The sequence below is a fragment of the Castor canadensis genome, chromosome 14, assembly GCF_047511655.1.
Source record: "Castor canadensis chromosome 14, mCasCan1.hap1v2, whole genome shotgun sequence".
Taxonomy (NCBI): Eukaryota; Metazoa; Chordata; class Mammalia; order Rodentia; family Castoridae; genus Castor; species Castor canadensis.
The window spans coordinates 9,011,725-9,036,973 of record NC_133399.1 but is presented as its reverse complement, the minus strand read 5'-3'; the positions used below and the strand labels follow the sequence as shown (position 1 = coordinate 9,036,973).

Genomic DNA, 25,249 nt, shown 5'->3' with positions numbered 1-25,249 from the left:
CCCCAGCCCTTTTGTTGGTATTTTGTTTTTTGAGCAGGGTCTCCCTACGTAGTTTAGTTTGGACTTGAACTCGAGATTCTCCCGCCTTAGCCTCCCGAGTGCTGGGATTACAGGCATGCAGTACCATGCCCGGCTAGGACTTTTATCTTCATGACTACATTGCCAAGAAAATTTGTGGGGCCCATGGTAAAGAGGAAACACGAGTCCCTCGATAAAAGTCATAGGAATTTCAGCTACATGGGAGGCTGAGACCAGGAGGATCGGTGTTGGAGGCCAGTGTGAGCAAATACTTCTGGAGACCCCATCTCCAAAACAACCAGAGCAAAATGGGCTGGAGGCATAGCTCAAGCAATCGAGTGCCTGCTTGGCAAGTGGGAAGCCCTGAGTTCAAATCTGAGTTCCACCAAAACCATTAGGAATTTCAGGGCTCCACAGTCCCAGCAACGGGGCCCCGGGTGGCTTGCGGCCACTCACCTCGAACATCAAGCCGTGCTTCTGGCAGAAGCTTTGCACCTCGGGGTAGGCGCTGCTCTGCAGGGCTTCGCGCTCCGCGTCCATGTCTGCAAGGCAAGACGCGGGCGTTAGGGGGAAGAACCCGACTCTCCCGACCTGGCTCTGCCGTGAGCCTCGCTCGTCCCCACCAAGACCAAGGATCCGCAGCAAATCAGAAGACACGCAAACCGGGTGTGGCGGCGCACGCCTGTAATCCCAGCTGCTCAGGAGGCAGAGATCAGGAGGATCGCGGTTCAAAGCCAGCCTAAGGCAAATGGTTCTCGAGATCCTATCTCGAAAAAACTATTCACCAGAAAGGGCTGGGGGAGTGGCTCGAGGTGAAGGCCCTGAGTTCAAATCCCAGTACCGCAGAAAAGGAAAAAAGACAAAAAAATGAAACAAAACATGAAATTAACCCAGAGAGGCCACTGTCCCTGGTGCCTGGGGCCCTTCCATGTTAGCGCCACAAAACCCAATCCCAAGAAAGCCCTCAGCCCCAGGCCAGCCGGGATGGCGGCCACCCACCACAGATTAGAGTGGGCAAGGCCCCGGGTTCCATCCCCGGCACTGCAAAACAAACAAACAAACGACAAAACTAAAACAGGTCTCCTAGTCAAATTTGCATTCTAGGTTAGCAATGAAGTAACCTGCTGGAACGAGCATGTCCCAAAAGTTATTTTTTAAAAATGGCTAGAGACTGGGCAAGGTGGTGCACGCCTGTAATCCCAGCCACTCGAGAGGGATAGGTAAGAGGATCCTATCTGGAAAATAAGTAAAGCAAAAAGGGCTGGCGGAGTGGCTCGACTTAGACAGAGCGTGTGGCCAGCAAGCACAAGGCTCTGAGTTCAAATCCCAGCAGTGCTCCCCCCAAAACTTGTAAGAAAGATAAGCAGTGGGGTTAGGGAGGGGGAACAAGAAAGCCCGACAGAGAGGTGACCGCGGCAGGTGTGTCACAGCCTGAATGGAAATACACGACGGAACCCCTCACTTTGTCCCTTTGATCTGCACTAGGAAGAAGGTGGAAAATATTTTAAAGCTACAAAGAATAAACGCTCCCATTGCCCAAGCGCCAGGGTCGCTGGAGATTGATCTGCAAAGTCCAGGGGACACTTGGATTCTTTTTGGGTTTTTTTGGTAGCACTAGGGATTTGAACTCAGGGCTTTACACTTGCAAGGCCGGTGCTCTACCACCTGAGCCACTCCGCCAGCCCTGCTTTGTGATGGGTTTTTCAAGATGGGGTCTCGGGAACTATTTGCCTGGTCTGGCCTTGAACCGCGATCCTCCTGATCTCTGCCTCCTGAGTGGCTGGGATTACAGACGTGAGCCACTGCGCCCGGCTATACTTGGATCTTGACTATTTCTACTACTAACCTCCCTGTGTGGCCTTTGCCTCAGTTTCCCCTTTTGTAAAACAGGGGTGTGCCACCACAAGTTCCCAAAGCCAACAGCCTGGGCTGCCTATGGTCATTGCTGCACCCTCAGCACTGGTCCCCAGGGAGGGTTGGGTGGTCACCGACTCCTTTTTGCTTTGTTTTGAGGGTATTTTTTTTTTTTTTTGGTTTGGTTTGGGTTTTTTTTGCAGTGCTGGGGTCGAACCCAGGGTCCTGTGTGGGCTTGGAGGACGCCCACCACTGAGCTGCACCCCAACCCGGGTCACTGAATGTCACAGGCAGAAGCACTGAGTACAGTGTGCGTGTCATGGTGTCACCTCAGTGACTAGAAAGCTCCAGAAGACATTGTGCGGAAAATGTGACCAGACCATGGAGCAGAGATTGCTCCCCTGGCCTTCCTCCTCTACGGCCACAAAATTCTGATCAGACAGTCGCTTTATGTGCAGGTCCTGCCCAGCACTGAATGCCAATAAAACCCATCCAATTAGTGGCCTGGGAGAGGTTCAGTGGTGGAGGACCTGCCTAACACTCAGGTGTGAGGTCCTGAGTTCAAATCCCCGTAGTGCCACAAAAAAAAAATTGGAAAAAAGTCAGCATGGCTCACTGGTTTGAGAAAGCCACCTGCTAACTCTTCAGAAATGCCAGCCAAGCGCTGCTGCAGCCATTATCACAAGTTCACTTAGATTAATTTTAAATTTAAAAAATCGAGCCAGGAATGGTGGTACACACCCATAATCCCAATCAGTCCACAAGGAGAGATCGGGAGGATCTCAGTTCAAGGCCAAGCCTGAGCAAAAAGTTAATGAGACCCCCCCCCATCTCAACCAACAAGTCAGGTGTGGTGGCTCACAGCTGTAATCCCAGCTAAGTGGGAGCAGAGGTAGGAGGAGCTCAGACAGGGCAGCCCCAGGGTGTAGGCCCTGAGTTCAAATCCCGGTACCGTGAAAAACAACAACAAAAACCACAGGACCCTTGGCACAAATGCCAGCTTAGGCGTTGCTGAACGTTTAAGTCTCGGTCTGGGTTTTAGAGGAGGTGACAGGGTGCAGGAGGCCCCGTCACCTGGCTCCATATGGGTCACCAGAGGACGCCATGGTCCCAGTGCCCCTGACCTGGCCTGGCTGGCTTTTTGCCCTGTCCTTACCCGACACCGCGGAGCTGATGAAGACAGCCACGTTGCAGGATGGTGGCTCCGGGAGGGACCCGGCTTGTCCCTGGAGAAGTCGCCGGCGGGTGCCGGGGCTGAGGGGACCCACGCTCATGCTGCCACCCACCCGGCCGACGCCTCCCGGGGGCGGAAGGGCCCGGGACTCACGCCGGCACCCAGGTGGCCTTGCAGCGGGGACAGCCAGGCAGGGCCATGGGAGCAGGACACCTGGCTCACCCCGTGTGCGGCCTTGGCGGGTCCCCAGTGCTCCCTGGCACGCTGACCCCCTGCTGTCCTTGCTCAGCCGATGAGGGGACACTGGCGGTGGCCTCCAGCCGGGGATCCTGGGTGTCGGTCCCCACGCACCCGAGCCTTCTCCCCGGCTCAGCTCAGAGTCGCCAGGGCAACTGCGGTTTCCCAGTGACCTGCCCGTGTCCCCAGCACCTGCGTCCCCCGGGGCCTCCCCGTAAGCTGAGCCTGGGCCCAGGTGTGCAGGGGGAGGCCGTGGGGACCTGGGGACCTGGATCCCCCCACCCCACCCTGCACTGCCACAGGCAAGGTCCCCCCGTCCAGGCGGCCGTCCCCCCGAGGGCCATACTGTCCCCGTCCATCCCTGACACTTGCAGACATTTTTGGCAGCCAGTGGGTGGAGGCTGGGACACTGCAAGACATCCACAAGGCACAGGGCGGGAGCCATCCCAGAGAATGACACATCCCCAAATGTCACACCAGAGACTCAAGACACAGCTTCAAATCAACTCAGAACCTTCTGGGAGCAGGGAACCTGAGGTGGCCCTCACGGAAGAAAGGACGATAGCAGGGAGGTGACGGACCGAGCAGTGTCAAACTGAGGCAGGAGCTGGGCAGGGTGGCTCACGCCTGTAATCCCAGCCGAGATCAGGAGGACTGACGTTCGAGGCCAGCCTGGGCAAATAGTCAAGACCCCATCTCCAACATAACCAGAGCAAAATGGACTGCAGGTGTGGCTCAAATGGGAGAGAACCTGCTTTGCAAGTGCAAAGCCCTGAGTTCAAGTCCCAGTCCCGCCAAAAATAGTTTTTAACAAAAAGCAAACTGCAGTGAAAAAGGCAGAGAGAGCGAACCCTTACCTGGACATCCACGGGCCTGGTTTAAATGCCGGCTCCTCCGCCATCTTCTGGGAGGGGTCAAGCAGGTGGCCTTCCTTCCCGGTTGTCAATCCCATCATCAGAATTGGGAACAAGGACCTCTCAGGTCACTCACCTTGAGGGCGGGATGCAAGGCAGGGCCGTGTGCATACAGATAAAATGTCCATGGGGCAGGGCACAGTGACTCACGCCTGTAATCCCAGCTACTCAGGAGGCAAAGATCAGGACGATCGAGGTTTGAGGCCAGCCCAGGCAAATAGTTCACGAGACCCTACCTCAAAAAAAACCCATCACAAAAAAGGGCTGGAGTGGCTCAAGGTGAAGCCCTGAGTTCAAATCCTGGTACTGCAAAAAAAAAAAAAAAAAAAAAGAACTCAGGCTCTAACACAATTTAACCTTTGCATAAACTGTACCAAAACCTCTCCAGCCACCTCCATTTCTTTTGGGGTCTTGCTATGTAGTCCAACTCATGACCCTTCTGCCTCAGCGTCCTGAGTGCTGGGATTACAGGCGTGCGTCACCGCACGCGCCCTATGTCATTCACTTTTCGGCTGACGTGCTGAGAGGTTCTCCCTCTCCACTCACCCCTGAGGGACCCCTCAGTCACTCCCAGTGCCACCACCCTATTTTAATTTTCCGCATGGCACTCGCCAGAGCTGACCCATTTCTCCCTGGACACAAGAGTCTTGGCTGCCACAGGAAGTGCTCAGTAAACACTCATGGCCTCGGTGGCCCTTCCCCAGCCATCACCTTTCTGGACGCCTGTGTGTTTCTGCAGATGACGGAGCAAGACTGGAGGTCCCCGGGAAGGACAGGGACGCTGTACGGTGACTGCTGTGTGGCTGTCCCTGGGGACGCCCGCCTCCCTCTTGCTCCTTGCTGGGGGTGGCACGGCCAATTCCGAATCCCCTGGGAAAAAGTTGGAAGAGGGCTTTGTGTCACAAAGTCACCCGGAAGGCCAGCCTCCCGCAGTCCTAGCAACTTTTGTCTTGGGCACAACGGGTTCTCAGGCCGCAGCTTAGCCGGGCGCCGGGCCAGACATGGTGTTAACCGTTGTGTGCCAGGCTGCGGTGGCTCAGTGGGGCACACGCCACCCATGGAGGGGCCAGCGGGGGCCAGCTGGGTGACATCTGGTGCCAGCTGTTGGCAGAAGGACCCCAAGGAGAGATAATCTGATTCCGTCTCTCAGATGCAGAAATTGAGGCCCAGAGGACAAAACTGGGCTCTGGGTTTTTTTCTCGGAAAGCGTGGCATTTACAGCGTGTGGCTGTCACCACGCCGCACGCACGTTAATGGAGTCCACGCTTCCAGACCCGAGGCTCCTGACCGTGACCTTGGCACTCAGGACATTTGGGGCTAGAACGTTCTTTGCTGGGGTGGCCGTCCTGTGCACTGCAGGCCATGAAAGGCATCTCTGGGCCTTTGCTCTCAGGTGCCAGTGGTGTCCCCTCCCATCATGGTGACAACCCAAACTGTCCCCCGAGGAGAAGGGTCCCTTGTGCCTCAGCTGTGCTGAGAACCGCTGCTCTGTCATGAGTGGGAGCCATGTTTTTCCTTTGCAGTGCTGGGGATGGAAGCCGGGGCCTCTGACCCCACTCCCGGCCCCATCTTCAGCATATTCTGATGGACCACACGCTGTTTCCGATTCACCCAGCAAACCTGGGGACTTCGCTTTGTTCCCCTGATTTTCCAATGATGAAAATAGGCTTCAGAGATGATAAAATGATCTGTTGAAGATCTCCTGGCAAAGGAAGGCGAGAAGTGAGACCCTCAAACCGGGGCAGGTGGGCTGAGCGCGGTGCTGCACACCTGCAATCCCGGCTCTGCAGGAGGATCGCATTCCCAGGGCAGCCCCAGGGGGGAAAAAATAGCGAGGCCTTATCTGAAAAATAACTAAAGCCAAAAGGGCTGGAAGGAATGGCTCAAGTGGTAGAGCAGCCGTCTGGCAAGTACAAGGCCCTGAGTTCAAACCCTAGTACTGAAAATTCAAATAAGTAAATAAAAAAGTAAGTTCAAATCTGTGACGTGAAACAATGCCCAGCAAAGGTTTGCAAACGTGACCGTGGTTAGATGCTTATTTTCAGAGTCCGAATCCCAGCTGGCCGCTGCTGGCTCACGCCAGTTCTCGTAGCTACTTGGGAGGCTGAGATAGGGAGGATGGAGGTTTGAGGTCAGCCCAGGCAAATAGCTCATGAGACCCCATCTTGAAAATGACCAGAGCAAAATGGACTGGAGGGAGGGGTGGCACAAGTGATAGAACATCTGCTTTGAAGCCTAGAGTTCAAATCCCAGTCCCACGAAAAGAGAGGGAGAGGGGGTGTGAGAGAGAAAGAGAGAGAGAGAGAGAGAAGCAAATGTCTTTGAGGTGCCCAGAGGGATGGGTTTGCAGTGCTGAGTAGCCCTGGCCTTTAGGGACCTTTCAGAGCTCTTTTGCTGCCCCTGCATGGCTAACGTTATGGGGCCAACCTTGTGGCAGAGGCACCAGGGGACAAGACAGCCACACGCAGCAAACCGAGTGGGGAAGCAGCGCCCCCTGGAGGCCAGTTCCGGAACTGCCGCCCCAATGGGCAGACGCCCCTGGGGGTGGGGGGGGTGTGTGAAGGAGCTCAAAAAGAAACAAAAAACAGCAATAAAGAGAAATCATAGGTTCCCAATTTCAAAGTTGCGGCCCAAGCCTAAATAATATTTTAATGCAATATTCTTGGTAGTATAGGATTTGAATTCAGGGCCTTGTAGGAAAGCACTCTCCCACTTGAGCCACACCTCCTCCATCCTAAATTTTGATTCTTCTTTTTTTTTTTTTTGGTTTTGAGATTTTAGCAAAGATTTATTTTAGAACAACAGGAGAAACTGGGAGAAGTGAGGGGGGAGAGAAAACAGGAGAAACATTTCCTGCTCCCCACACAGGAGATGGGAGTAAAGACTCTTTGGTTCTTTAAGACAATTACTTTAGTGAGCACAGTGGCTCATGCCTGCAATCCCAGCAACTTGGGGGGTAGAGAGCAAGGGGGTTGCAGTTGGAAGCCAGCCAGAACAGAAAGTTAGTGAGACACCATCTCAGCCAATTAGTTGGGAGAGGTGGTGTGCATCTGTAATATCAGCTACTTGGGAGGCCTGAGGTAGGAGGATCCAGGACTGAGGCAGGCCCTGGAAAAAAATGTGAGACCCTACCTAAACAAAAAAGGCCTTGAGGGGAGTGGGGGAGTGGCTCAAGTGGCAGAGCTCCTACCTTGCAAGTGGGGACCCAAGTTCAAACCCCAAGTACCGGAAAAAGAATACAGGGTAGCAAGTAGCTACATAGACTTGATACTGTATCAAGAATAAGTTCCGCAGGAATATGGATGTCTAGAGGAGAGTGTGCAGGTTCCATGGGAGCACCACCCCTTCACACAGGGGGACTGAGAATCATGGGTTTGGGGTTCATTGGGGGGCTCCTGGAGCCAGTCAAGCCCCCTTCAAAACCAGGTCTGTACCACTTGTGCCCGCCTGTGCCTGGCCTGGTCCCCAGCCAGGATGTCTCCACTTTGCCCAATACAATTCAATGATCGCGCGTCGGCTTTTCTCTCTCTCTCTCTCTCTCTCTCTCTCTCTCTCTCTCTCTCTCTCTCTCTCTCTCTCTCTCCCACCCCCCACAAGGCTGTTTGATGAGTGACAGCCTGAGAACACTGATGGGTGTGATCTTGGAAGAACAGGCGCTCCTGGCTGATGTTCCATTCGTGGGTGGAAAAGGCACTGGAATCCCCCAACCTGCCGAGCACCGCAGCTCAGCAGCTCAGCACACGACAGAGTCTGTTGCTTCCTCTCGTGACTGAGGGGCTGCCTGGGAGCTGCCCTCGCTGCCACTCCCCAGTGTCTCAGGAGAGGAGGGAAAGGTCCAAATTCAAAATTGGCACTCCACTTTCCGCTGAAGACATATTGCTTTCACAGCATCAGAAGGTAAGAAAACAAGGGGATGGGGACTGGCAGAGTGGCTCAAGTGCTAGAGCACCTGCCTAGAAGGTGTGAGGTCCTGAGTTCAAGCCCCAGTGCCACCAAAAAAAAAGGAAAAAAGTAAAACACACACAAATGGAACCATTTTAAGTTTCTAAGTCAAGGACAGCCTGTAAACTCTGCCTTTTTTTCGGTACTGGGGTTTGAATTCAGGGCCTTCACCTTAAGCCACTCCACCAGCCCTCTTTTGTGATGGATTTTTTTTTTTTTTGAGATAGGGTCTTGTGAACTATTTGCCCAGGCTGGCTTTGAACCGCGATCCTCCTGATCTCGGCCTCCTGAGTAGCTAGGATGACAGGTGTGAGTCACCAGCACCCGGCAAGCTTTCAGAGCTTGCTGCAACCTTACGAAAATCCCAGGGCCAGGACAGCCCAGCTCAGCAACGCTCAAGATCCCCGATCTTCAGAAACCCCGAGGGATAATCAGCATGTGTGGCTTTGAGCGGCTGTAATTTGGGGGTATTTGTTACACAGCAACAGCTGACTGATACACGGGAAATGTCAGGACTTGAAGCTTTCACCATGCTTGAGGGCTTGGATACAGAGAGTCCCCTGGAGGGACCCACCTCTGGGGGACTTGGTCCTCAGCTGGTGGGTTTCTGAGAGGTGACAGAACCATGAGGGCTGTGACCTAATCCAGGGGTCAATTTTTCCAGGGGTTGGTGGAACCCAGGCGGTGGGGCTCAGTTGAAGGAGGATTGAGGACACCTGTCCTGAGTCCCTTCCTGGCTCTCTCTGCCTCCTGAGCCCCCGGCTCTATCACTCCCTCTCCCAGAGGTGGCCCAGTGTTTATTTTCTCCCTAGGTCATTCGATATTTTCCTTTGCCAGGAAAGGGGTCACCCAGGCTCCCAGCCAGAGGGTGGTAAAACCAGAACTGATGCTGGGGCCTGCCCACGTCCCTCCCGTCCCCGAGCAGCTACCGCCACCTGCGTGCGGGAGGGAGGTCTGGGAACAGGCATGTGGGGACAAGGGAGGTGACAGCTCAGGTCTGGTCAGCTTGTGCTTGACTCTTTCTCCACTGTGCGTCTTCAGAGAGGAGTAAAGGAAGAAGCCTGTGTTTTAGTATCGGATGCCAGGCACCATGGCTCACGCCTGTAATCCCAGCTACTCAGGAGACAGAGATCAGGAGGATCGTGGTTCAAAGCCAGCCCAGGCAAATAGTTCTCAAGACCTCATCTCCAAAATAACCAGCATAAAATGGACTGCAGCTGTGTCTCAAGCGGTAGAGTACCTGCTTTGCGAGTGCAAAGCCCTGAGTTCAAACCCCAGTCCCACCAAAATTTTAAAAAATGGTTAAGATGTTAAACTTTGTGTCTTATCACTTTCTTTTTGTCCTGCTGGGACTGAAGTCAGGGCCTGGCCCATGCCACCGAGTGACATTCCAGCCCTGTTTTGCCATCATTTCCCCCCTCCCTTTTTTTTTTTGCCAGTGCTGGGATTTGAACTCAGGACCTCACGCTTGCCAGGCAGGTGCTCTACACTTGAGCCACTCTGCCAGCCCAGCCACCATTTTTTCAAGGATAATAAGAACCTCAGTCTCCATACAAGACCAAGGAAGGGACTGAGCTCCTGCAGCTAAAATTAACCTGGGCTCGAGACCCGGCCAGCAGAGATCTCACTGCGACCCAGGGATGCCAGGGCCAGCCAGTGGCTTGTCACCCCTCCTGGGAGAGGCTGCACGGCTGTTTCGGCACAATCTGGACCCAGGCAATGAGATCCCAGAGCACTCGGGCTGCAAGGCAGCAGGTGACTTCTTCCCGCCATGTGGGGACTGTCACGAGGAGCGAAGTCACTGCTTTTAGGTCTGCACCTGTTGGATCCACAGTCATTCTGTACTTCATCCTCTTCCCTCCTTTTCTTCCATCTTTTTTATTTATATATTTTTGAGACAGAGTCTTGCTCTGTAGCCCAGGCTGACCTTGAACTCACGATCCTCCTGCCTCCTGAGTGCTGGGATTACAGGCGTGCACCGCCACGCCTGGCTTTCAGTGTTGAGTCTTGAGTTTATTTCTATACTCTGGTGGCAAACTCTTAATCAGACGTGTGATTTGCAAAGACCTTCTTCCCCAGTTTATGGCTTTTCTTTCTCTTCACTGAGGGTCCTGCTCTTATGGATGGAGAATCCATTCGTGGGTTAAGAGGCTGTGGAGGGGGTGCCTTGGTCCTAAAACGAGCCTGGTCCAGCATGCTAGCAGCGCCTTCCACCGTGCCATGAAGCCCTTGCCAGATGCGGAGCAGACGTGGTGCCATGCCCACGTCTTCCCAGCCTCTGCAACGGTACGGTGAGCTGAGCAAACCTTTATTTTTTTGTACATCACCTGGTCTCAGGCATTTTGTTACAGCAACAGAAACCGACTGAGATAAGGGTCTTGTGTGACAATAATCTTACACTGCAAATCCTGACTGTCCCCCACACCCGCCCAGCTCTTTTTTTCTTTGCAGTACTGGGATTTGAACTCAGGACCTATACCTTGAGCCACTCCACCAGCCCTTTCTTTGTGATTTTTTTTTTTTCAAGATAGGGTGTTGTGAACTGTTTGCCTGGGCTGGCTTCAAACTATGATCCTCCTGATCTCTGCCTCCAGGGTAGCTGGGATTAAAGGCATGAGCCACAGGCACCTGGCCCTCTCCCAGCTACCTCTGAAGACTTCAACCAGCTTGTCCCCGAATCCCACAGATGACACCCACTCCAACACCTGCCCAGCAATTGAGGGCCGTGACTGTCATTCCCTCCTATCTCTAAGGACAGACCCTGCTGTGTCCCCACATCTAGAGGGGGGGAGAATGAACCACACAAGCCTCGAGCACTCATTCACAAAAGATTTATTTATTGGCTGAGCCTCGCTGGACATGCAAGAGGATGAAACTGGGGGGCTAACAGCCTTAGGACCCACTCAACTTCTGGCATCACTGCTACAAGGCACTTTCCCAATACCTGGGACCCCAATCTGGGTGGGCCCAAACTCTGCTTAAATGAACAAGCTCACCCCACCCACCCCTCTCCCATGTCCTGTGGCCCTGGCTATCATTCCCTTTGCTCACCCCACTCGGCAGCAGCACAAGGCTGGGCCCAGAGTAGGCGTCTAGATGTTTGTTGAATGACTGAATGAGCTCCAGGCACGGGAGGACATCCAGCCACTAAGGGACCTGGGCACCTGGCAGCCATCAATAAATGACTCTCAAAAATGGCTTCGAAGTCTTTTGGGGTCAAGATGCAATTTTGGAAAAGAAACAGAATGAAGAATAAAACCGCCAGGGTTCTGGCTGGAGCCACTATTGTTATTGTGTGGGCCCCTCTGAGTCTTTGGGGTCCAGGCAGGGGTGGGGACCCTCCATTCCTACCAAAGTCCTCATCCCTGTATCTCACTCAATCTCAAGTCATCCCTGGAGGGTGAGCTGATGTCCCCACTGTGGAGACAGGGAAGTCAAGGCCCGGGAAGGGAAATTCTGAGCCCAGGAGGCCCCAGTTCTGAGGGTCCTGGGGTTGGGTCCACTCCCTGTGCCCATGGGTCCCCGGTTCACCCCCTAATCTGCCTTCTTGGTCTTCTTCTTTCTGGAACCCTCACTCAGCTCCTCCTTGGACTTGGCGGGCAGCGGGGCGTGCTGGGGGCCTGGCCCGCCGCCATGGGCCACTCCGTGGTTGTCGTGGTGATGGTCACCTTCCCAGGCCGCCCCAAACAGCACGGGGCAGACGTAGTCCTCCAGGACATCAAACGGGGAGCTGTGCGAGTGAGTGGCTGTGAGGAATACCTGGGGCGGGGGGAGCGGTGGCACAGGGACAGAGAGAGCCGGAGGGACAGCCAGGCAGGAGGAGGGGGAAGAGGAAAGGAGGAAAAGAAAGTCAGAGGGGTGAGGGAGGGGGCGGCCCAACCCAAGGAGGCTGGACGGCCACCCCAGGTGTCCAGGGACGCAGGACTTGCGGGGGACGGTCCCCCCAATCCAGTTGAAACCTACTAGAAGGTGAGGACTTTGGGGCATCAAAACAAAGCAACAAAAGGCCATGTTTGGCGGGTGTGGTGGTGCACGCCTGTAATCCCAGCACTGGGAAGGCGGAGGCAGGAGGACTGTGAGTTCCAGGCCAGCCTGGGCCATATAAAAAAATTCCAGGAGAGCTGACATGGCAGGACAGCCGACCCTCACTGGACCCCGGCCACGCTGGTAATGAGCGTGGACGTCCAGCCTGCAGAAGTGTGAGTGGTAAGCTTTTTTTTTGTTGACGAGCCAGTGGGTCTAGGTTTTTTGCAATGGAACCCAAGGCTAGACAGGCGCTCTCCCCCCTCCCCGAGCCCCGCTCTGGGCCCTTTTCTTTGTATTTTGACACGGTCGTGTTAGGTGGTTCAGGCTGGTCTGGAACTTGTGATCCTCCTGCCTCCACCCCTCCAGGGCTGGGATTACAGGCGGGCACCACCACGCCCGGCAGCTCCCAGCCTCCGGTCCTGCTCTCCCCTCCCGAGGCACCAGGGCACCTCTGCTTCTCACTCAGGCTGGGCCCTGGGCCCGGAAAGGCTGTTCCCGCCTCCTGGCAAGCTGCCCACGTGTGGGCCACCTGCTCTGGGATCCCCGCCCCGATCCCGGGAGGCCCGGGGTAGCACTGTGAAGGCAGGGGGGCCGGGAGGCGTACCTTGCAGGACACCATAAACATGGTGAAGAGGAAGATGAGGCTGGCTTTGGACACCGGGAGCCAGCGGGTCTGCTGCAGGGTGAACAGGACGGCTCCGTACAGGCTGGCCTTGGTGGGGCTGCGGGGCACAGGGAGGTGTCACCGTTACTGTAAGTTTCCGCAGAGCCTGGGTCCTTGTCCCTGTGCTGAGCGGGGTGGGAAGGTGCACGGTGGCACGGGACGGGTGGCGTCTGCATGCGGGTCCTGGCGCCCAGGGCCCATTGACCTTGGCTCACAGCAGACGTGACGACGTGATTCACTATGGAGCCATCTGCTCAGATTCGGGAGAGCCACCATGCTGGTGGCTGACCACGTCCCTGTGACGGAGCGTCCCGGGTTGTCAGCACACTGTGCCCGGCCCGTGTCACACACGGCTACCGGGAGAATTAAGCACTGTCTGTGTGACTCCTGAGAGGGGACGAGTGGAAGGTCACACCTGTCGCCTCCTGGACTCTGCCCTGCACTGTTCTCCTCTGCTGACGTCCCCTGTGTTCTGCTGTCATCAACCATGGCCCTGGGCATCACAGCTTCTCTGTCTTTCTGGCCAATGGACATGGGGACGCCCCCCCCCAAGGAATGTGACCACAGCACCAAGGTTGTCCCAAGCTCTCCTTTCCTTTGTTGAGAGTAGGCTTGTCGCGAAAGAAAGACCCCTGACTTCCATTCCTAAAGCCTGTGGCCCGCTGCACGCACGAGGCGGTGACAATTACACCCAGGATTTCTGAGCCCTCGCCAGCCACTGGCCGGGTGGCTTGGGGCCCCGTGGCACCCGAGGGGGCGGAGGTCACCGGCCCACACGGCAGCAAACCACGCAAGGCGCTGGCACCCCACTTCTGCATGGGGCTCAGGGTGGAGGCCAGCTGCTCGCGGGGCTCAGTGAGACAACTCGGAGTTTTGCAAAGGACGACAGGACGCGGTTGTCACCGGCGTGGGGGTGAGCGTTTAATCAGGGCTTTTCTTTTGAAAGCTGCAATTTTACGTCTGATGAAAACTAAACTCGCTCAAACCGATGAGGCCCTTCACACTGGCCTGGCCTGGGGCTCTCTGCGGGGTCACTGTCCGGCCCCGCCCACCTTCTCCACTTGGCTCTAGCCACACTCCTCACCCACCCTCTATACCCCATGCTCTGAACCCCGCACACCCCCAAGTTCCATAGCCTTTGATCCTGCCCACCTCTGTACCCTAACCCCGTAGGCCACTGCACTATTCTGACCTCATTGTTGACGGAGATGCTGGAGGGCAGCAAGAAAACTCCTATTCACTCTTCAAAACCCCAACCAAATATCACCTCCTCTCTTCAGCTCTTCTTGTCCCTACCCTCCAGGCCGAGCTGTGGCCCCATTCCCCAGCCGAAGCTTCTGCAAGGCAGTTGGGGGCTGAGACTTCTCCATGTTGTCACCAGGATCCAGTTGGGGTAGGACACTTGTACGTACGAGGGGGACCGAGGACCGAGGAGAGGGCTGGTGGCATACTCACAAGGACATGTGCATGATCTCGTTGGTCTCAGGCTTCCAGACCCCGCGGAGCAGCTGCTCGAAGTTGGACAAGAGGGCGACGCCGGCACCTACAGGACAGGACGCCACGCACCGGTGACCGGGCCTGCCACCCCGCCTCCCCCACCCGCTCTGAATTCCCACGGAGCCACCTCTGCGCTCCTGGAGGCTTAGGGGACACTGAGCCTGGGGTGCCCAGTCGTCACATCACACTCGGAGCAAAACCAGCCTCAGAAAGCCAGCGAGGGGTTGTCCGCGTGACGTCCCCAAGCCAGGACATGGGGCTACGAGTGGGGCTCTCAGCTCACATCTGATCTGGTCACCGCTCCTCTGGGACCGGGGCTGTACCCTGTAGCACACGGCCATACAGAGCAAAACGGGAACGGCCAACCCCACGGCAAGAAATGGCCTAGCCCCAAATGTCAGCAGTACCAAAGACGCTGTGGCCAGGCAGAGCGTGACTCTAGACTTGGGACTCTGGGGACACCCACTCTTTTGGGACAGGAAGCAGGGATGAGCTCCTGAGGTTTTAGCCCCTACTTGGGCCTTTTTTCCTTTACTTCTGATTCCTTGGCTCCCTTCACCAACTTTTTAAAGCTAACCAGATGTGGTGGCTCACACCTGTAAATCTTAGCTACTCGGGAGGCTGAGATTGGGAGGCTCTTGGTTCGAGGTCAACCTGGGCCCAAAAAACTTTGTAAGCCCCCAGTGGAAGAAGCTGGGCATGGGGGCGCACTCCAGCCACCCCAGGCACATCTCCAAACTCCAGAGCGAAAATGGCTGAGTTCAAACCTCAGCACCACCACGGACAATCAGGCCCGAGGCTGAGATGCCCTGCTGTAGTGACGCTGGCCTTTGGGGTTGTCACCGTGGGCTCACTGATTTGTACCTAGCTATGCGCTTACTGATTCCTTGGGGGAGGCCGGGACCCCCCACTCTTGGTGTCCACACCTGAGCCTGGAGCAAAGACTGTGGCCAACCCAGGAGGGCTCTCAGTGGCGGGGACTTTGGGGCCTGCCTACCTTTGACCCAGCCGGTGGCGATCATGACAAACCAGCCGTGGTGGTAGTGGTGGTGAGCGTGGTGGATGCCCACCGCGATCTTACGGACCCGCACCACCTCCTTCATGGCCACGAAGATGAGTTTCACGGGCAGGAAGCACACGCACTTGTAGAACAGGTCCATGGGGCAGAAGAAAATCAGGTACCTTGGGAGACAGCAGCTCAGGGTCAGAGGACAGGCCACCGACCACGGAGGCCCTGGGAGAGGAGGCTGAGTCCAGCCTCGCTCTTGTGCATGCCGGGCTGGGAAGGGGGACCCAGGGTCACCATGGAGGTCGTGCGTGGCAGGGGGTCCTGGTCCCCTCACCCTCCCACCTCCCAGATGCAGGGTACCCCCAGACCCCCGGCTCTCCCCACCCATGCCTGGCACAGCTCACCAGACGGCAGAGGCCAGCAGGACGCTGGAGTTGTTGCTGAAGTAGTCGGTCACAGGCTCCCCCAGCAGCAGGTCGGCCAGGATGTAGCTCCCGAAACAGTGCAGCATGGCGCAGAGCCAGGATGCCACGGGGTGGCGTCGAGACAGCTCGACTGCTCCTGGGAGGCACAGGAACATCCCCCACTGTCACCGCAGTGCTTCCCTCAGGGCCCCCCACCAAGCGACAGACTCATGACCACGCACGTCTCATCACCAGGACGGGGCTGAAGCGCGCAGAGATGCACCACATTACAGCTGGGGACACCTCGAGGGCGCCACAACCTCCAAGGAGATACCTAGGGTCTCTGAACTCATGCTGGTGTTGTTTTCTTCCTCTTTTTATTTTACTGTTGTTATTACCACGGTCTTGGGCCAGGCTTGGTACCTCATGCCTGTAATCCCAGCTACTCTGGAGGCGGAGGTCGGGAGGCTCTCCTGGCTGAACAGGTAGCAAGAGTCTGTCTCAAACAAGCTGAGCATGGTGACGTGCACCTGTCATCCCAGCTTTGTGGGAAGAAGTGGTAGGAGGATGGAGGTCCAAGGTGAGCCCGAGGTAAAAAGCACAAGACTCTTATCAGAAAAGTAACTAAAAAGCAGGAGGGGCCGGTGCAGTGGCTCAAGTGGTAGAGCGCCTGCCTAGCAAGTGTGACATCCTGAGTTCAAATCCCAGTGCTGCCAAAAAAAAAGATCTTGAGAACACAACCCTAGGGAGTCAGGATTCGTGTCTATCCGTTGGGTTCTTACGCGTTTTACACTCCACTTTTGCACTGCAGGAGCGACTTTGGGACCCAGGGGTACGGCAAGCTGCCATGCACTCAGGGCAGAATGACAGCCAGTGACAGCTCCCAAAAGCTTTGGCCTGTTGTCAATGTGGTCTTAAGAGGTATGGGGGAACCTTTAAGAGGCGGGGCTTAGGGCAAGGGAATTAGGCCATTGGGGCGCTGCCTTCGGAGGGGTTAGAGCCTGGTGCCAGGGTGGCGGTGCAGGAAGCTCTGGGTTCCAGGCTCAGCCCAGGAAAAGTAGCCCCTCCCCCTCCCCCAAACCCAGCAGGGCAAACTCAGAGTCCCCGCTGCCTGTCCCACCGGACGGTTGCTTCCTTTGCACGAGCTCCTGTACTTCCAACCTACAAAATTGCCAGCCAAAGGTTTTTTTTTTTTTTTTTTGTGGTGCTGGGGCTTGAACTCAGAGCCTACACCTTGAGCCACTCCACCAGCCCTATTTCTGTGATGGGTTTTTCAAGATAGGGTCTCACGTACTATTTACCCGGGCTGGCTTTGAACTGCCATCCCTCCTGATCTCTGCCTCCTGAGTAGCTGGGATTACAGGCGTGAGCCGCCAATGACCTGCTCCTCTTGTCTTTATCAGTACCCAGATTCAGGCATTTTGTTATAGCAATGGAAAACAAAGAAATACAACCTCAGACAACTTACTGAAATAAAATGAAAACTCCCCTCAGTGTAAACTAAGATAAGCAGGTTACAAATGTCTTATGAATGAAATCAAAAGACTAATAAAACTGCTGGGCGCTGGTGTCTCATGCTTGTAATCCCAGCTACTCAGGAGGCAGAGATCAGGAGGACTGTGGTTCAAAGCCAGCCCAGGCAAATAGTTCCATGAGACCCTATCTCAAAAAACTCATCCCACCCCCAAAAAAGACAAAATGCCCATCCCAAAAAAGGGCTGGCAGAGTGGCTCAAGGTGTTGACTCTGAGTTCAAACCTCGGTGCTGTCAAAAAAAACCACCAAAAAGCAAAATCTGGAAATGCTGTTGCTGCCTACTGGTGTTCTTCCATAAATACATGTGCACGCCTACGTATGATTTCAGTGTTTGGAAGCGTTAGCTGTGCCGTCCACTTTGGAGAAAAACATCACCATTTGCGCTGAGTTGGCACCTCACAGAGGTCCGCAGGCACGCTGGCCAGGAAACGCTAGCTTTTTTCCATCTGTATGGGGTTAAAGAACTGTATTAAACACGCACAGTCTAATGCAGGTGTGTTTCATTACAGAAACCAATAAAGTACTCTCTAAACAGTTTCACTATTTAGAGACTCGGGTGCTAAGAGCTGCTTGCCTAGCGAGTGTGAGGCCCTGAGTTCAAAACCTAGTACCACCAAAAAAAAAAAAAAAAACTGTGATCTGGTGCAGCCCAGGCATAAACGTGAGCCCTTACCTCAAGAACAACCAAAGCGAAAAGGGCAGGGAGCGTGGATCAAGTGGCAGAGTACGTGCCTGGTGAGTAGCAGGGATTACAGGAGTGAGCCACTGCACCCGACTCTGACACAAGTTATTTCAAAGTAAGTAATCCACATATTATCCTCTGTCCTCACCGCTGCACCAACTAACCATGTGACTTTGGTGGAACCATTGTTTTCTGTCTCTTTTTCCTTCTGTCGGCTGGGAGCCCTAACCCCTTCTTTGTCTAAATCCTGCTGCATTCCCACCCTGCAGGTGTAAGCCCAGGGTCCCCCCCCCACCCTTGGGGTTACCCTAAATCTCAAAAGAACCTGGGTCCATAGACAGGAAGCGAACCGCTCTGACTCCTGTCCTGTCCCCTCCTCTCCTGTCCTGGGCGTCTATTTGAAACACAGCCTGTGGCCGAGAATTAATTGTTCAAAGCAGCTGGCGGTGCCGGGGCCAGGCTGGCTGAGGCACCCATGTTTTGCAGGAACGGATACTGTCCACCTAAAAATAACTCCCAGGGTTGAATTCTTTCCTGGGACCCAGCAAGGGAGTTGGGGGTGGAGACCTGGGGTCTGGCCGCTCTGACAAGCACCTGCGTTTGTTCCATGAGCACGCCCTCACATAAAAGTCACATGCTGGGTGCTGGCTGGCTCTGTCACTCACTAGTGTGGCCCTGAGCCAATCACTGCCCCCATCCCCCAGCCTGGGATGAGGTGCTGGAAACAGACAGCTGGGGACAGGGGTCAGGTGGCAGAGCGCTCACCTGGTGTGTGCAAGGCCTGGGTTCCACCCCCAGCACCATCAAAAAATAAAATAAAATAAAATAAAAAGACAGGGATGAGCGCACATCCCTTCCTCGGGTGTAATAATTCAACGTGACCATGTTACTATTCCTCCCAAGGGCTGGGATTACAGATGGGTGACACCATGCCCTGCAACACTGGACTTTTGGTGCTCATAATGGACAAACCTGGATGAATTGGGTCACCATGGTTCTATCAGTGGTTCCAAAGAGTGTCCTTCAGGGTGAAAAGAAATTGCTTAGTGCTTACCAGTTATGCAGATGTTTCTGGAACTAAAATGAAATCGAAAATACCTGGAGGTAGAAACTTTGGTGGATGAATTTCTTTTTTTTTTCAGTGCTGGGGATGGAACCCAGATACATGCTACGCCAGCAGTCTGCCACTAAGCTGCACCTCTAGCACCACAGTACAGGGAGTCTTTCCTTCTTTTTTTGCAGCACTGGGGTTTGAACTTGGGGCCTCACACTTGCTAGGTGGGCCTCTACCACTTGAGCCACTACACCAGCCCTTTTGCTTTGGTTATTTTAGAGACAGGGTCTTGCTTCATGCTTGGGCCAGCATGAACTGCAATCCTATTTATACTTCACTGATTAGCTGGGATGACAGGTGTGCACTACTTTGCCCAGTCATTACTTGAGATGGGTCTCCTAAACCTTTTGCCTGTCCTCAATGAGGCTTTAAAATTGAGTTACTTGGGTCCCCTAGAGCTGGTCTCTGATGGACTCTGTGCCGGTCCCTCTCTGGGTGTCATGTCTCATTGGCAGATGGTAGGACACTGTTAGGAGGGTCCCCAGGGCACATCAGCACTGCCATTATTTTGTGCTATTTAGTTTGAAGTCTACAAGTGCAGTCTATTGCTGAGTCTCTCACTGTTTCCCCCAAACCCTTGACTTCAGCTCTCTGCCTCAGTTTCCTCCTCTTTTGGTCCCAGATTCACAAGGTTGGAGGATGAGAAACTCCTCAACCTCAAAAACCTTACAGGGGGAAGTGGTTTTAAAAAAAGAGCAAAACAAATAAAAAAACAGTTCCGAGCTGGGCAGACTGGTGCACACCTGTAACCCCAGCACTCGGGAGCTGAGGCAGGAGGATCACAAGTTTGAGGCCAGCCTGGGCTCCATAGTGAGATCACGTCCCCCCAAAGAAAAAGTTTATAGATCAAAGCAAAAGTTTCAAGCCAGGCATCGAGGAACTATTTTCTTTGATATCCCCACATACAGCGTTTTAGAAATGACTGAACTAGGGCTGGGAGTGTGGCTCAAGTGGCAGAGTGGCTGCCTAGCAGTCATGCGGCCCTGAGTTCAAATCCCAGTAATGAAAAAAAACCTGAGCTGCTACCAAGATGTCCTTCATTAAATGAGTGAATAAGCAATCTATGGTCCATCCATCCGTACTGGGGAGTATCACTCAGTACGCATCAAGACATGCAGACATGGAGGTGGACGCGAAGTGTGTATTGCTGCGTGAAAGAAGCCAGTCTGAAAAGGCTGAGTCCCGCATGAGTCCAGTGTCCGATGTTCTAGAAAAGGCAAACCTGCAAGCAGTAAAAAGGGCAGTGGGCCCAGCAGATGGGAGGAGTAGATGGAACACAGGGGAGTTTCAGGGCAGTGAAACTACTCTTTTGTTTTTGGGCAGCACTGGGGTTTGAACTCAGGGCTTCGTGCCAGCGAGGCAGGTGCTCTCGAGTCACGCCTGCAGCCCACGGCAGCAATGCTTCTGCATGCTGTAATGGAACACACATGTTGCTGCACACATTTGCCAACAATCCATAAAAAACGAACTCAGCAGAGGGCTGGGGGCGTGGCTCAGTGACAGAGCGCTTGCTAGCGGGTGCAAGGCCCTGGGTTCCATCCCTAGTGCCCCACCCCCCAAAAATCCATACAACCGACAAGGCAGGAACCCTAAAGCAAACAGGGTCTGGTTGGTAACTGTGTCGGTAACTTATGATGACCATGTATGCCACTGTCTCTGGGATGTGACTTGGTGAAAGAGCACTTGGACTACAAATCATTTTTTTTATTGTAGTCTTCGGTCTTGAACTCAGGGCTTACACCTCCAGCCACTTCGCCGGTCCTTTTTTGTGATTTTTTTTTTTTTTCAAGATAGGGTCTCTCAAACTATTTGCCTGGGCTGGCTTTGAACCTTCAGCCTCTTGATCTCTGCCTCCTGAGAAGCTGGGATTACAGGCGTGAGCCACTGACATCGAGCCAGACAAAAAGATTAAAAGGAGTTGCCCAGGGGAGGGCTGGGAGTTTAGCTCAGTGGTAGAGCCTTTGGCTAACATGTACAAGACCTCGGATTTGACAACCCCAGAACTAAAAAAAAAAAAAGGGGGCGAGGGGAAAAACAGAGCCCTAAGCTGATATGCTTCCTCTGTGTTCCGTGGGCGCCCTCTGCCAGTTATGGCACAGCAAGATGATATTTGCCAGCCTCTTGGGCTTCCCAGCCTCCAAAACTGTGAGAAAGAAATCTTTGTGCCAGGCCTGGTAATGATAACCTATAATCCCAGCACTGGGGAAGCGGAGGCAGGAGGACTGCGAGTTCAAGGCCAGCCTGGGGCTACACAGTGAGACCCTGTCTGAGAAAATGAAACAGGCTGCCCAGGTGAGTGGGAAGTAGAGTCTGGTTGGAGACCTGAGCGAAGGCACCAGAACTGTCATGCATTCACTCGCTTTTGCTCCCTCCTTTTCTCTTCATTTATGGAGTTGGTTTCCCCTACAATTGAGCCAGACTCCCTGCTCCCAGTCGAGGGAGCTCTGGGTTCAATCAGTGGTTCGCCATCACCAGGGGGTCTTGCAATCCAGTCTTTGATTTGGAGGCATGGGTGAGGTCTGGGATTCTGCCTTTCCTAGCCCAGCATTAATGACACAGATGAGAGCCTCGCTCAGAGTCTCCCTCGCTTGGGATTCTCCAGACAGCCCGACCCAGAAGACACCAGTACCCCATTCTTCCAGAATCTCCCAAACAAGCGTAAGCCTCTCTCACAAATGCCTGAGACCCTATTACTTGTTAGGTCTTCCCAACAGCGAGGAAAGAGAGACTGGGATTATTTTACCAACAATCCCATTTCACAGATGAGCAAACTGAAGCCCACAGAGACAATGTAACCACTCTATTTACCCAGTGCTAGAAAGAGGCAGAACCGGTCCCATTTCAGAGATTTTTTTTCCTTTTTTTTTTTTCTGAGACAGGGTCTTGATATGTGGGCCAGGCTGTTCTTAAAGTCATGGTCGTCCTATGTGTGGGGATTACAGGCGTGTATCACCACACAGGGTGAGATTTTTCCTCGTACAGCCAGTTTGCCTCTTGTCAGCCAGGGCCAGTTCTGACGGACCCTGGGCTGGGAAAGGCCCCCAACCTAGCTGAATGCCATGCTATCTTTATGCCGAAATTGATTTCTGAACAAGGGGCCCCCACACTGTCATTTCGTACCTGGTCACACAAATCCTGTAGCTGGTCCTGCCACCAGCATGTGGACCGTGCTCAGCACAGAAACTGGGGTGGGGGGGTGTAGGGGCGCTGACCTCCACCTGCAACTCACTTTTGTTAAGGGAAACAAGCCCGTCTCACGTCTCACGGTGAGCCTCACTTTGAGCACTCACTCGTGGAGTCACGCAGCCCTGCTTTGAGTCCACAGGCTCACATTGGGTTTATTTAAGCTACTTTACCGACTGGTTCCTGTTCCCCAGTGATGAAAGGGGTGTGCATTTGTCAACTTGGGTGTCATGGAACAATCGCTGGGGGAGGGGAGAGAAAGAGGCAAGGATGCAGACTTCTGATTCAATTGGTCTGGGTGGAGATGGATCTCTCTCTCTCTTTCTCTGTCTGTCTCTCTCTCTCTCTCTCTCTCCCTCTCTCTCTCTCTCTCTCTCAGAGACTGAAGCTAAGGCCTCAAGCATACTAGGCAAGAGCTCTACCACTGAGTGGCATTGCCAGCCCCTATTAAAATCCTATTTTGAGAAAGGATCTTGCTAAATTGTCCAGGCTGTCCTTGAACTCACAATCCTCCTGTCTCAGCCTCCCAAGTAGCTGGGATTATTGGCACGAACCAAGCTCAGTTGAGATAGAATTGAAAATAACTCCAGGAAAGTGGGGTGTAGTGTTGCACAAAGCTGTAATCTCAGCACTGGCCAGACTGAGGCAAGAGGATGGAGTTTGAGGCTGGCTGAGCTACAAATGAGACCCTGTCTCAAGACTCCAAAAAAAAAAAAAAAAAAAAAAAAGGCCCAGGGCTGAGAACCTGCTGCAATTGTAAATAATAGAACCTCCACCTTCCAGAAATTTTTTTTTTTTTTTTGAGATACTAGGGTTTGAACTCAGGGTCCGCACCTTGAGCCACTCCACAAGCCCTTTTTTGGGGTGTGTGTGTGTGTGTGTGTGGTATTTTTGAGATAGGCTCTCTTGAACTATTTGCCCGGGCTGGCTTCAATCCACAGTCCTCCTGATCTCTGTCTCCTGAGTAGCTGGGATTACAGGTGTGAGCTACGAGAGCCTGGCCTCCTCCGTTTTAGATTTGCAAGTTATGCTGGGTTTTGCCATTGCCCGAGGCACAGGCACGAGCTGCCAGGAACAGCCCCACTCTCACAGGAAAATCCAAAAGCTGACTTAGCTTTGCAAAGTAACTGCTCCTCAGCAGAGTCAAGGAACAGGCCCTGGCACGTGCACAGGCAAAAATAGAACAAAGATGCCTGCTGGAGAAGTGAGTCCACAAATTTATGTCTCTAAGAACACAGGTAGAAAAGCGGAGAAGAGGGCTGGGAAGGGAGTCTGTCACGAAGTTCACTGTCATTAGTTCTCTCTTTTCCCTTGCGATTTTCAGCTTGATTCTTTTTTTTTTTTTTAAAGTAAACACGGGAACCTATTTTTATCATCTGAAAAAAGAATAAAGCTATTTCCATTTTGAGAAGAGAAAAAGAGCTGTCGGGGTAATTTACATCTAAGTGGGAGGACATTTCCGGGTGGTCTTTTTGCTAAGGTTCCAGTCCACTGCTGGTGAGCCAAGATAATTAAAACAGCAGGAGAGGAACAAGAAGTATTTCTCAGGGTGAACCCTGAATAAATATAGAACATATTCTATGGAGGCCATTTGTCCTCATTTAAAAACACTTTTTTTTTTAAATGGAAGAAGTAGGGTCCATCTCCCTGGACTCCCCCAGGGGGTCTGGAGCTGAAGGAGGAGTCTGACCCGGGGTCACCCAGCCCTGGAGCTGGCTAAGTGCTCTAAGTGGAAAGGATCCCAAACCAGAGCTTGAAGCATTCCTATGGGGCTGGCAGATCCAGCCCCCACCAGGCAAAAGGGACAGGAGGGGAGGGTGCCGGCCAGATGCATCAGGGAGGGGACACGGGTGTTACTTGATCCCCGAGAACCTGATCGCAGCCCCCAGCATGGTCAGCCCTTATATAGACACTAAGCAGTTGCTCTTACTCCCCCTGCCAAGGCATGAAGAGAGGTCAAGGCAGCCGGCGGCTAGGACATCCGACCCCGTGGGCAGTGCAGACCCTGCCTGCAGTCCTCGCCAGGAACTGTGCCTCCTTCCAAGTTCAAGCCCTGCCTCAACAGGACCCCCGACTTTCTCCACCCGCCCCCCACCTCCACCTCTGCACCTGTTATCCCTCTTCTAAGTAAGATAGCTGACCCCTTCCCTCCCACCACATCAGCTGTCCCTCCTCCAGCCCCACCTTCCCAGGGGGCTTCCCTCCCCCATCCAAGCCCTAGTGGGTGAACCCCAAGATCTCAGCATCTGCCTACTCCCCCGATCCAGTCCCTGGGTTTGTCCTGCCCACTCCCGGTCTTCATCATGCAGGGTTTCCCTATCTGTGCCAACCCCTAATGTCAACTTCTCTGTCGTCCCCCTCACCCCCATGCCAACCCCTTCCAGCCCCCGGCCCGGCCTCACCTACCTGGCTCATACTTGAGGTAGAGGATGGAGACGATGAAGTAGCTGAGGTCGAAGACGGGGAACAGGGGCACCCGTGAGAAGCTGAGGGCCAGCTCGCCCAGGCTCAGCGCGGACAGCAGCTCCATGGCGCCCGCCGGGTGCCACCCCCGGCCCCCGGCCCCGTGCGTCCCGCCGCCCGCAGCCCGGCGACTGAGCCCCCGCCGCTGGGCCCGCCCCCGCCCCCGCCCGCCAGGCGCCACCCCCGGCCTGTCCCCACCCCCGGCAGAGGAGGGACGGCTGTCCACCCCCAAGGAGCTGGACGACCAGGTGTCCCTTGCCCTGTCCCTCGAGCCATCACGATGACCCCATTAGGCCAGCGAGGAGGGGTGCGGGGCCCCCATGAAGGGCAAGTAGGACTGTCCATTTGGCGGGCCTGTGCCCCACCGAGTCCACCTGTCTTTGTGAGACTTGGTCAGATAGGATCCTGTTCCCCTCCCCCACGTGGCGTCTTGATTAGGGTCCCTGTCCTTTGTGGAGCCTAATCAGGACCTCCACTCCCCTATGTGACCCAGTCAGTCAGGACCCCTGTCCTCTGCGGACCCTAGCCAAGAC

The 25,249-nt window shown here is 54.3% G+C and overlaps 2 protein-coding genes across 2 annotated transcripts in view; both read right to left on the bottom strand.

Moving 5' to 3' along the window:
- The window catches only part of Nwd1 (NACHT and WD repeat domain containing 1), a 44,676-nt gene extending 39,587 nt beyond the window's left edge, over positions 1-5,089 (bottom strand). Inside the window, exons 1-3 of the mRNA XM_074053753.1 lie at positions 4,909-5,089; positions 4,141-4,503; positions 475-560 (exon numbers count right to left, since the gene is read on the bottom strand). Of these exons, the coding sequence (XP_073909854.1) occupies positions 475-558 (84 nt within the window). The 5' untranslated portion in view covers positions 559-560; positions 4,141-4,503; positions 4,909-5,089. The remainder of the gene's footprint in view (positions 1-474; positions 561-4,140; positions 4,504-4,908) is intronic.
- Positions 5,090-10,956: 5,867 nt separating this feature from the next.
- Positions 10,957-24,862, bottom strand: Tmem38a (transmembrane protein 38A). The gene is made up of 6 exons (XM_020185085.2): positions 24,660-24,862; positions 15,740-15,896; positions 15,324-15,508; positions 14,285-14,372; positions 12,770-12,887; positions 10,957-11,898 (listed from the first exon to the last, which is right to left on the bottom strand). Exons 1-6 carry the CDS (start codon positions 24,781-24,783, stop codon positions 11,674-11,676), a joined length of 897 nt encoding a protein of 298 aa, XP_020040674.1. The 5' UTR covers positions 24,784-24,862; the 3' UTR covers positions 10,957-11,673.
- Positions 24,863-25,249: the final 387 nt, after the last annotated feature.